This window comes from Prunus avium, chromosome 6, assembly GCF_965620075.1.
Source record: "Prunus avium chromosome 6, drPruAviu1.hap1.1, whole genome shotgun sequence".
NCBI classification, from domain to species: domain Eukaryota; kingdom Viridiplantae; phylum Streptophyta; class Magnoliopsida; order Rosales; family Rosaceae; genus Prunus; species Prunus avium.
The window spans coordinates 23,084,497-23,097,340 of NC_142289.1; the positions used below are offsets into that span (position 1 = coordinate 23,084,497).

The following is a 12,844-nucleotide window of genomic DNA, read 5'->3' on the forward strand; positions in this document are numbered from 1 at the left end:
AAAAAGGGCTTTAATTATTTTGAACAACTACAAAGGAAAATATTTTGTGGATCAAATTAATAAGAGTTGCATGCTTATGTTAGAAGTGGAAACCCAATGCCTTAGTGTTTTAATCAATTAAATTTTCTCTAAATCAAATCTTGCATAAATCAACCTCTCAATCACACTTGTTCTTTTTTCATCTCTGTTATTTTCTTTACACTGCTCTCTGTGGATACGACACTCGGACTTCCGAGCTACACTACTATACGACACCTCCCTTGGGTTTTGCAAAGTGGTGCGAACAACCGTCCATACACCTGCGAAATGGCCAAGGATACAGAAGGATTTTTATATATATATAAAAAAATTATAGAAATTTTAGGGCGTATTTTGTAAGACCCAGCCTCTTCTTCTAGACAGAGGATAGGTTTTTTTCACAACGATTTCAATAGCAGCATAAGAAGAAAGAGGGATATCTAACCTTCCTCCCGACACACCTGTTCTGCTCCAAGAGCTTTTGCAGCATCACAAGCGACGAATCTGCTCCATGATTGGTCGAAGTGCCTTGAGCGTTCTTCTCTTCTGCAATATGCTTTAAATTTTGTTTTTGTTTTTATTGCTCGCTTGTTTTTTTAGGACTAACGAACAAAAGACACCTTGCTGGTTTAGGGTCATTCTCAAATTGGACCATAGGGTATCAATTTTATCAATTTACTCCCTTACATTTTCAACTTTGTCCAATTGCATCCTTCCGTTAAGTTGACCAGACGGTCAATCATTAAATGCTGATGTGGCACCCGTGGGACCCACCCCACCAGTGGATTGACCATTTCGTGCATGCCAGTTGAAGGGTAGTTTTGGGTTTCAACAATTTTTTTAAAAAAAACTGAAAATCGCGCCCAAATTGGGCACACGTTGCAAAGCTGGAGATCGAAGAAAAAGCCCCAAAGACGTCGTTCGTCCTCAACCTCAGTTTAACCTAAATCCTAAATCTCCATAACTGACTTTACAGATCTACGATTTCGAAGAAGTGAGCTGCCCAAAAGGTTTATTCAAGTGTATTGGCTCCCTAACCTAGAAAACGAAGGAGAAATGGAGCATAAGGCGATGGTGTGTTGGTGTGGTATGAATGCGAGAATCCTAACCTTGTGGATAATTTCAAATCCTGGGAGGTGATTCGTTGTGTGTGCAAAGGTAAAAAGCTAGATTTGATGCAAAATATTAGATTTTGAATTGTAGAGCTTATTGCAATGTTCTTCCTTGGAGGGAATGGTGGATCAGATGGACTGAAGCCGAAGACTTTGGAATTGGCATGAAAGGGGGTGTTTTAGGGATGCACTGTGCTTTTGGTATGGGAAGTATTATGCTTGTGGTGTAATGTAGTGTGCTTTTGGTTAGGGTCTGCACTGTGCCTTTGGTATGGAAAACACTGTGCTTTTGGTTATGTAATGGGAATGAACATTTTGGCTATGTAATGGGAATGAGCATGATGGCTATTTAATCTGCATACAATGTGACATTTTGGAAATGCAATAATATGTACAAAATGGACCTGTTCTTTCCAACAACTTGTTTCTACAATAAATACGAAATTCATTTCCACTTGTAGCATAACAACAAAATAGGCCACATAATAACATTTACAACCTTCGAAAAAAACAGAACCTGTTTTCCCAAAAAAAAAGAACCTATCTTTCAAAATATCACAAGCTATCTTCCCAAAATAAGGCAACTTGTCTTCCAAAATAACATTATAACCTAACCCAACCAGCTAATAAAGGTAAAACTATCTGCTGATAACAAAATGACCTAACCTAACCACCCCAGCTAATAGAAGTCTATGATTTCCCACCATTAAAACAAAGACAAGTGTGCAAGACCATCATCATTCCTTGCTCAAGTCTGATGCTCCCACAACCATAGGTCGTTTCCTCAATAAATAAGAATTGCTAGTTGAAGCTTCAGTTGATGCAAGAGGGGCAGATCCACTTGCAGGATGGGCAGATGTTGAGGATGGAGCAACTGAATCACTTGGTGGTACATTTGAACTTGCAACTACAGTGGTGGCCTTTCTCTTCCATTTTCCTTTCTGCACAGATGTTGCAGGCTTAGCTCACCTTGTTGTTGTATTGGGACCAGCTTCACTTGTTTGAGTAGTTTGCTGGGATGAGGCAAAAAATAATAAACTGTTAGTTGCATCATATTCCAAAAACGTAAAAATTAATAAAATTAACAAATGTTCATCCTTAGATGTTTACCTCAGCCTTCCAATTTTTTATTTTTGTTTTGGGGGGGAGATTCCTATGACAAGTCCTTTTATTATGGCCCTTTCTTCCACATTGGCCACACCTCAGTGAGTCTTGAACTTTTGTAACAACAGTGTTCTTCTTGCTTGACTCACCTGCTTCCTTCCTTCTAGCCTTTCTTGGCCTTCTAGGTTGTTTGGAGTATGAAGGAGGCACACATGATGGCATATTAGTTCTATCCCACAACTCCATCCCATTCATAGTTAGTATTTCATATGCCTTGAAATATGTCTCAGTGTGATAACATGCATCCACAAAATCCATTACATTCAGGCCCCCATTGTAATTTATAGCTGCCACTCCATGAACACGAGGCCAACCAGTCAAATCTCATTCTCTACAAGAACATGTCCTCAAATCCAAGTCCACAATATACTGTGAAATCCCACCACTGCCAACTTGAAATTTTCCTCCACCTGACCACATAGTGACACAACCACCTACTTAAAAATCTTGGGCCAAATTGCCTTATTTATCTCTACCTTCTTAAAAATCTTGGGCCAAATTGCCTTTGTCCAATTCTTCATTTTGTCCCTTCTGCCTTGTATCCTCCTCATCAACTTACACCTAACTATCTCAAGCATGGTCAATGTTGGCTTATCTCTGCATGCCAATATGAATGAGTTGAAGGACTCACACATATTGTTTAAAAGCATATCACACTTCACATGAGTGCTGAAGTGTGATCGAGACCAATGCTTGGGAGGTTTTCTAGTTCAGTCAGCCAATCATAAGCATCCTTATTAAGGTTTTTCGACTCTTCCATCTGTCTTGCAAAGTGTGGAATAGTTGTTGCTTTTGCAGCGCCCCAGAATTTTTCAAACAAAGCTATCCCTTTGAATTGTAATATGAAGTTGGTGAACAGATGTCTTGCACAAAACCCGTGGTCACTGTTAGGAACTACTTGCTCAAAAGCTGGTAATAATCCTTTTTGCTTATCTGATATGAAAGTGTATCCAAACCGGTTACCAATCTCTACATCCTTTACCAGCAATTCCAAAAACCAAACCCATGAGTCCTTGCACTCAGACTCAACCACTGCATACGCAATCACCCATGTTTCATTATTAGCATCTATACCAACTGCTGCTAAAAATTGCCCTCCATATACACCCTTCAAGAAGCAGCCATCCAATCCAATAATGGGTTTGCATCCAGCAATAAACCCTGCTTTACATGCACCTAGACACATATATAACCTTTGAAACACTGGATGACCCAATTGGTCATTGAAATCACATTGAACTTTGGTTGTTGTTCATGGATTGGTATTCCTTAACTCTTCACAATAATCCCAAATTCTGGAGTATTGTTATGTGTATATTCCCTCAATCTGCCTCAATGCCCTCTCTTTTGCCCTATAAACTTGTTGCCTAGAAACTCCAGTGTTATAATCCTTCTCCACAGTCTCCATGAATGAGCTAACTAGCCAACTTGGATTGCTTTTCAATGTTTCCATATATTTGGCACTGAGCCAACTAGACTTGATAGTGGGGTTCTCCCAAACAATACCATAAGTGTGTTCACCCTTATATTTTTTAACCTGCAAGGTCTTCTCATGCTGCATTTTGGAAGCATATATCTCCCATGGACAATCTGGATATGCACAAACTGCCTCTAGCTTGAAAGCCTCACTTCTCACAAATACAACATCCCTATTCATCTTTATAAAATGTTCTCTGACAGCCGATCTAAAAACTTTACAATCACTGAATTTCATCCCAACCTCAAACTGTGGATCTCCCATGTCAGTTGTCGGATTGAACTCTGACCATCTATCCGTCATTGGAGTGTCATCATCAGAGTCATATTTAGGCTGCACATTATTAGAATCATACTCCTCTGAATCCAGTTCAACATTTGCACCCCAATCCCAAGATTCAACCCCAGCATTTGTTGACTCTAGCTCTTTTCCTTTTGCCCCATCTCCAACCCACTCAGTTTGTTTGTCCACCCATTCATCAAAATCGACATCATCATCATTATCATCACAACTGAAGTTAAGGTCTGCAAAATTAGAGTCAAGACTATCTGCTGACTCCTCATCATCACATATTGTGGTCCTTTTCCTTGCTTTTCTTGTCTTCATTGGATGACATCTTGATAACTTGCTCTTTTCTACAATTGCTTCAACAACCTCATTCTCAACTAGTCCCTTAGTTACTGTATTGGACCTTTGGTCTTCTTTATCACGTGTCTTGTTTACATTTTTGCACCTCCTTTTCCCAAAAACAAAACTGATTTTACTTTTCCCTTTATCTACAAGGGCAGAAGATTCTCTCTCAACAGCTTTTTCTTTGTCTGTTTGCACTGCAGAAGATTACCTCTCTACTGCTTTTTCTTTGCCTTTTTCAGAAACACCCTGTCTTGATTCCCTTGCCTTTTGCGTACCCCCACCACTTTGTTCCCCGTTTGGGTCTTCATTGAGCTCTTCTATCACAACACTTGTTTTTTTTATGTTGTCTCCATTGTTTGCATTTCCCACCAACAGGAACAATAGCCCCATAATTGTCATCAAGCTCCTCAATCACAATTCCTCTGTTAGGCACAATATTAGCTTCTAAATCAACAAACAGATTTGATCCTGATTGACTATAAAAACCGACCCTCATTACTATCAACCCCATGATGTAGGAAGATGTCTATTAGCCTTGTCTCTTGTACAAATACAAGCATGTCTATGACATCTTGATCATCATTAAGCTTTGTTAGGCGTTGTGAATTTTAGACAACCTGAAAAATGGAGATTATAAAGATTAGTCTAAACACAAATTATACTTGCAAGTGCATAAGGTCAATCGTAATATAATATGGCAAATACGAGGTCATTCCCACGAGGATTGAGTTCAACTTCCAATTAGTCTAACATAATTTACTTCACAAAATACTTTAACTACTCTAATTATATAAACAAGAAATTAAACACGTAGCATACTCACGTAAACACAATAGGGGTTTTTGAAAGAATGATTTAACTAACAACGAAAGTAAAAGACAAAATAAGTAGAAAGTCACGAAACACAAGGAAGAGATATTCAAATTGATAAAAGCACTAGGACAATGAATTCACCACTAGTAATTCGATCTAGCCTCTTATTCACCTACCTATTTACTAACCATTTGATGTCGCCGCTTAGTTTTCCTTTTTCATGAATTACCTATGGTATTTAGGCTAACTCGTATATTCCTACATGCAATTCGCCTATGGTATTTAGGTCAAATATCAACACATAGAAACTCATTAAGATCTGTGAAAACCTCCAACAAGCATGTAAACCATAGGAGTATGGTATTTACCCTAGAAGAATTACAAATCCTAATCACAAGAAGCAATCCTCAAATTAAGAATGGTATTTACTCTAATTTGCATCCAATTAACTCAATTAAAAGTCTAGATGGTGATCAAGCATCAAGATAATCAACCAAGTTATTAAGCACAGTGATTAAGAATCCAACATCAAACGGCAATCAATAGATAGGTAAAATAAGAAAACTAGATTGTCATACTAAGGCTACATCATGCCCTAGCAAAGAAAATTAGTTACACATAATCATAGAATTCAACATAAGCAAAAACATAAGGAAGAAACAATAAAACTTAGCCAATTGCGGTACTCTTCCGGCGTCTCCAATTTCTCCTAGTCTTTGCGTCCCTCCCCTCAGGCGTTGTTTCTCATGCTTAAATAAAACATCCCACGTCTATTCCTACCTTAAGAAAAACTTAATTAAAACATAAATCCAAAATGGGTAAGTAATTGACTCCTCTTCCTACTTGGACTAGGATAACACATCAGTTAATTTGCATGCACGTTTGGGGTTGTTCCTCCTCCAAGAAAATTCAGGAAAAATATGTAAATTGTAGATTTTTGTCTTATGTTTCCATCCATATATCGCACGCCTTGAGGAAAAATCAGGAAAGTCTTCAAATAGTCATTCTTCCACAGCAGCACAGTTTTGATGGGATTGCATCTTATGCTGACTTAACTTCAAAGACTGCTCTCATTGGCTGATCCAAAAATTCTAGAAAAATTCCACAATTATCTTCAAGATCTTAGATTTCATCTCCAATTGGTCTCGTACTAAAACTCCACCAAAAAGTCATATTTCCGTTGAAAACAAATTACTTGCTTTGGAAAGTTGAAAATTGAGAAAATAAAGTAATAAGTCCTTTTAAAATCAAATTCTCCTACAAAAACTAAGTATAAAGAGTACATAAATATGTAATTTTATGGACTTATCATTAGGCCACCATTGCTTTAGGTAGGGATACTATACCAGTAACTAATCACCCCATCATAGCCTAACTCTCTTACCATATTGTCTATCTCAGTCATTGACATTCTATCCTTGTCACAATAATCAAACCAAGCTACATTGCTAGAAGCATAACAGTTACCACAAATTTGACTACCATGGTACATTCAAATAGAAAACAATTCAGGATCACCTACATATTACATGTCCCAAACATGGGTTATTTTCAGTTAAAACATAACACACAACACAAAACACAGTATTCACACATTGCACAAAAACCAAAAACACAGTTTTCAATTATTTTCAGTTTAGGACCATTATAGAAAATGCTAAGTTTTTATTAAACAACCCTTTTCACACTCTTCCACCTAACACTTTTGCCTTATTAAAGGCAAACACTTTGACCTTATTAAAGGCAAACATTGGTAGCACATGCTTAGCTTGAAGGACCACCTATATTCGAAATCTGCAAAAGGACCACCTATATTCGACAAAATCTTTCATACTTCTCCCACTATTCCAAGCAGATTATAAAACACAACATTCAAACCACAATAACCCTATACGACCTCTAACCCATTCACCACAGATATCCTAAATCGCAAAAATTTAAACCAACTTACCGTACGAGGGATGCGGAGTGCCTGGAGCCTTGAAATCCCAACTCATTTCTTTTCACTTTTTCGAACCAACGCTTATCTAAGCTTTCAGCTATGGAGAGTTAGGATTTAGGTTAAATAGAGGTTGAGGACGAACGACGTCTTTGGGGCTTTTTCTTCGATCTCCAGCTTTGCAACTCATGCCCAATTTGGGCTTGATTTTCATTTTTTTTTTTTGAATTGTCAAAAACCAAAACTACCCTTCAACTGGCATGCGCGGAATGGTCAATCCACTGGTGGGATGGGTCTCACGGGTGCCACGTCAGCATTTAACGATTGACCGTCTGGTCAACTTAACGGAAGGATGCAATTGGACAAAGTTGAAAACGTAAGGGCGTAAATTGATAAAATTGATATCATGAGGCCCAATTTGAGAATGACCCTAAACTAGCAGGGTGCCTTTTGTCGTTAGCCTTTTTTTTATCACTTGGACCATCCGAATGGGGTTATTCTTTGGGGCTCAACCATATAAGCAGCCCAACCAAACCCAGACCCGGATACAACCATACAGCCCAGTGGGCCCCACTCTCGCATCAGCCGTTGCTGCAATTTCCATTGGGATCCAATGGCTCTCATTTGAATAAAAAATAGTTTTTGGGCGGTTGATTCCAATCTAAATTATAAAATTCATAGTGGAGAATATAAAATTTCTCTGTGCCAACGCCTTACTCTTTTATTGGCATCTTCGTTCAACCATTGCGCGGCACCCGTCTAGAAATCTTAATATAATAACCCAACAAAGTTGAGCACTCCATTTCTTACAAAGCTGAGTGCTTCTGCTTCTGCTTCTCCCAGAAAGAGAGAGAAACAGATAGAGAAATGGAGGATGTGGTTATAGCTGGGGCAGGGATTGCAGGGTTGGCGACTGCAGTGGCGCTCAAGAGAGCTGGAGTTGAAGCGTTGGTGTTGGAGAGATCAGAAGGCCTCAGAGCCACGGGCGCAGCTTTAACACTTTTCCCCAACGCTTGGGTTGCCCTTGATGCCTTGGGCATTTCTCAAAACCTCGCTCCCCTTTATGCCCCGACCAAAAAGTAATTCTTTTAGCCTTCGATCTTTCTCTCTCGTTGATAAACTTTTTTTTCTGTGCTTTTTTTTTTTTTTTTTTTTTTTCCTATCTAATTATCTAGACAATTAAGAACAGTGATAAAATGTCAAATATAGCCCTTAGTCTTATGAACACTAAATATATATTGTATAATGAATAGGTTAACTGTTGAAACTTGAAATCCTCTAAATTTGTAGCTAATTTTCAATTTCCCCCGTAACCTTTTTTCTTAGAATAATTGCTCCCACATATACATGCATTCGTATGTGCCATCATTCTTATGTGTTCATTGACAGAATTTTGGTATAATATGAAGTTCAAACTCTGTTTACGGGAATTTCGTGACGGAAAGGAATTTTTCTAATTCATTTTTAATGGTCCTAATTCTAAATGGTTTGGTTTCCTATATGTTGACTACAAGTTTTAAATTTTGTACTTCTTTTCATTGTATGATGTGATATTGTTCCTATAATGTTTAATACTATCGTCTGCATATAGAGTATAGACACAGATAGAGATTCAACTTTTTGATGTATTTATATTTGGTGGTTATATCATCAGGGGATATGTAACCAACCTGGATACTGGAGAAATCCAAGACATTTCTTTCGTCGCCTCCAATGGGTAGGCTTGTTTTTTTGTTCACTTTGTACACCTGCTGGAATATATTAGGAATGCAGATCCATCATTGGTTTTAATGCAGTAATCTTTTACATGAAATTAAGCAGTGATCTAGTTGGACCAAGATCAGTACACCGGAAAGCCTTACTCAATGCTTTGGCAGATCAATTGCCGATTAATTCAATCCGTTTCTCTTCCAAGCTCACTGCTATTGAGACCCAAGAACATGAAGGTTCATCCATTTCCATTATTCACATGGCAGATGGGACTGTCATCAAAGCAAAGGTAAACATAAACCAACATGCCCTGTTTATAAGTATTTCCATTTTGATGGAATGGACTTTAACTTCTCTATTCCCTTTTGTTATTTTTTTTATTTCTTCTAATTGGATTGTTATCGGCTATAGGTTCTGATAGGCTGTGATGGGATGCACTCAGTGGTGGCACGCTGGTTAGGACTTGCTGAACCGGTCTATTCAGGTCGATCAGCGGTTCGTGGCTTGGCTGTGTTTCCTCAAGGCCATGGACTGGACAACAACGTGCAACAATATATAGGACTAGGAAGAAGGGCTGGTTTTGTTCCCCTCACTGACAAAGAGATCTATTGGTTTTTTACTTGCACCTCTCCAGCTAAAGGTTCAAAACATCAGACCATGCCCTTTGTTTTACTTAGCGACAACTAATTAATTTTGTCCAAAAAAATATGCCCTTTGTTTTACTTGTTGCATTATGCGAATAAAACCAAAACGTCAACACTACTAAGCAGACTGCAGAAAATTCTGTGTAACAAAAAATTTGATTCTCTTATGATAAGTTTTATAAATTGTATGCTACATTTTCTATCATTGTAGGGGCAGATATGGCAGATGAACCCGAAGTTATAAAAAGAGAAGTGATTGAGAATTATGCCAAGGACCTTCCTCCTATATACCTAGATGTTGTGCAGCACTCGGATCTTTCGACATTGACATGGGCTCCACTAATGTTCAGGTATCCATGGCATGTAGTTTTTGGGAACTTAAACAAGCAAAATATCACGGTGGCTGGTGATGCCATGCACCCCATGACACCTGATTTAGCACAAGGAGGTTGCTCAGCATTAGAAGATGCAGTGGTTTTAGGCAGACACATAGGGAAGTCCTTTATACAAAATGGACGACTGGTGCCAAAAGAGATGGCGGTTACAATTGGAAAATATGTGGAAGAAAGAAGGTGGCGCGTCACTTTGTTGATCGCAGGGTCATATTTATCAGGATGGGTGCAGCAGGCAGGGTCTGGATGGGGTATGAAGTTCTTGAGGGATGCCATATTTTACAGGTTCCTTTTCCCAAAAATCGTTAAATTTACAAGTTATGATTGTGGAAAACTTAATTTCTAGTGCATTTCACTGCGGACAAGAATCAATTTAAACTAAGTTCCCTCCTCTGGGGAAAGAAATTATTGATGCCCTCCTCCCCAGTTTCCCAAGGATCGAAAGAGAAACAGGAATTTATAAGTAAGAACGGGTCTTTTACCAGACAGGCTACAAAAGGTAACTTTGTGCTCAGGGTATACTATTTAGTAGAATATTACACACATGATGATTCTTCTCCTAAAGGCTGATCTCAAGAGCCGAATCCGCATATCGCAAGGGCTATGAAAGTAAAATGATTATCTGTATTAATTTGTTCCAACTACTATTTTGTATCTCTTTCTTGGTAGATATGAGGCCTATGCGACTCTTGTCGTGATTAGAGTTAATAGTTTTATTTGCTTTTTATTTTTATTTTAGTACAAGTGATTGGAGGAGGGGGTTTTACACAAATCTTCATTTGGTGCTTAGGGGTTGCGAACCTCTATCCACATGGGTGAAAGTGGAATAGCTCAACCAACTGAGCAATACTTCTATTAGCATACAATAAATAAAGAAAATGTATCGAATGACAAGTGACAACTAAAAGTAGAGCCAAATATATGTATCATACTTTGTGTTAATCTTTTGTGAGGTTTATTAATTTGTTTGCATTCTTGTTTCTAAATCATGCTCTTTATGCTTTTGGAAATACAAAAATTGCCAACGTTGATGGATAAGTTTTGATGAAGAGAATTAAGTTCTACTTATCACAATAGGTATTGTCAATATTGCTTGAGTACATTGATAATCTTAACGGTCTTAATGGTGTTATTGATAATTTCAAAAAATTGCCATCCGCCCGAAGCCCTCTCTTCCCATTCATTCAAAGTTGAAAAACACCTGTATGAGAAGGGTTGTGTAGAAATCCATGAAAGGATTTGTGTTCTTTGAAATTTGTAGGGTCTTTGACGTTTCTTTATATAAACTCCAGCACTTGGGTTACAAACTCGTACCGGACCAGTCAATTCATTGGGCCTCTCTCATTTAAATCAATTCGCATCAAGCTTTTTCTTCTCTCTTTTTTTGGGTCAAATTCGCATCAAGCTTTATTCATTCGAGTACTTCTATAGTGAGGGGAAAGTTATAAGGGGTGTTTTTGAGGGATATGTAAGAGCCGTTGGATTTCATCCAACGGTGAGTTTTTAAAAGAGGGTGCATGTAGAACCGGGTTGAAATCTGACACGTTGGAAACCCAACTTCAATTGAAGATATTTCCCTCTCTTTGAAAAATTCAAGAACACAATCCTCTGTTTTTGAATGTAACGCAAACCCACAATTAGAAAGATCCAAAGCTCCCAAACCCTATAGTCGCTCCATTGTCATCAGCTCCTTGGGAGGCTTGCGATCTATGGCATCCTCGGTATGACGATTAATGGCTCTTACCTAGCTATTGCCCTGTTTTGATTCTATGGCTCAAGTGAAAACCCCTTCTCTTTTTCGTTCAGCACACGAGATTCCAGATGAAAGCAAAGTAGCATATCTCTTTCTGTAGCTAGACACCACAGCAGCATTTGTTCCTCGATTGTGGTAGAGATGGAGTCTCCACTACCAAAGAGTCTTCTCTAATGTCCACCACATTCTCTTAAGCTGACTGACTTCGGAGCTCCCGCTTGAGTTTGAGAGGTAAGTTCACTGTTGCTGGATTGATTTTATTGGGTTTGGCTTGTTTTTTGTGAGGGTGGGAAATTCGTCATTTGTTGCATCAATAATGCATCATTTCTGCCATCAATAATGCGTCATTTCCTTATGAATATTCAATATATTTAGTTGATTGTTTTTGGTGGGGGTGGGAAATTATGAAATGTAGGTAAAAGATCCTAAACTTAGGCGTAATGGCATTAGGAGTAAGCATTTGGAGAGGATATTGGGAGAAGTTCTGTAATTGCTGGTTTGAATTACATTTGTGTTCTTAGTTGAACATGTTGGTTCTAATGTTATTTTTTTCAGATTATCCCAAGATGACACCTGGCGCCAAGTTTTTTGCACTAAAAAAAGCCAAAATAATCCCAAGATGACACCTGGCGTCATCTCAGCGCATCACCTTTCACCACTTGCACAAGTGTACGTCAATAAACATGGCCACATCCTTGCTTTTTACCCTAAATTCTTATTTTATTGTTTTTCTTATGAAATTCATAACTAAATACACAAAAATTATAAAAATGTTTCAAAAATTGCTACGAACTCATTGACACTTCATCTTCCTTACTGAATTCCTTGTTTCATGGTTACGCAACATTAGTATTTTATTATTATTTACCCTAAATTATTATTATATTACTTTTTAGCCTCTACAATTGTTAATTATATTAACTCGAAATTATTATTTTGAGTTCGAATAGACCATTTCTGGTGTTAATCAGTTTTTCTCTTCAATTTGTTAATTTTTTTTCTTTATTGGGGTTAAGGGATGTTTTGAAAAATAAAAAGAAAAAATTACATTCCAACCATTGTATAACATCAGAAAAAAGTCAATGAATAACCCATTTGTATAGCTTAATTTGGATCCCAACCATCTCATTCATTCATACAAAATTGACAGATTACTGACTACTGACAGAAGGTCCCATCAGATACTTTT

The 12,844-nt window shown here is 37.9% G+C and overlaps 1 protein-coding gene and 1 pseudogene across 1 annotated transcript; one reads left to right on the plus strand and one right to left on the minus strand.

Moving 5' to 3' along the window:
- Window positions 1-1,867: 1,867 nt before the first annotated feature.
- On the minus strand, window positions 1,868-4,794 carry LOC148293859 (uncharacterized; annotated as a pseudogene).
- A 3,139-nt stretch (window positions 4,795-7,933) lies between these two features.
- On the plus strand, window positions 7,934-10,860 carry LOC110774499 (monooxygenase 2-like). The gene is made up of 5 exons (XM_021979039.2): window positions 7,934-8,235; window positions 8,811-8,873; window positions 8,978-9,155; window positions 9,278-9,506; window positions 9,722-10,860. The coding sequence occupies exons 1-5, from the start codon at window positions 8,024-8,026 to the stop codon at window positions 10,246-10,248; spliced, it is 1,209 nt and encodes a 402-aa protein (XP_021834731.2). The 5' UTR covers window positions 7,934-8,023; the 3' UTR covers window positions 10,249-10,860.
- Window positions 10,861-12,844: the final 1,984 nt, after the last annotated feature.

What these genes read in the sequence shown, in the direction of transcription:
- LOC110774499 (XM_021979039.2), top strand. Translation starts at nt 8,024, where the DNA reads ATGGAGGATGTGGTTATAGCTGGGGCAGGGATTGCAGGGTTGGCGACT. An exon ending in TCTTTCGTCGCCTCCAATGG is followed by an intron (nt 8,874 to 8,977) that starts GTAGGCTTGTTT and finishes GAAATTAAGCAG; the next exon opens with TGATCTAGTTGGACCAAGAT. An exon ending in TTGCACCTCTCCAGCTAAAG is followed by an intron (nt 9,507 to 9,721) that starts GTTCAAAACATC and finishes CTATCATTGTAG; the next exon opens with GGGCAGATATGGCAGATGAA.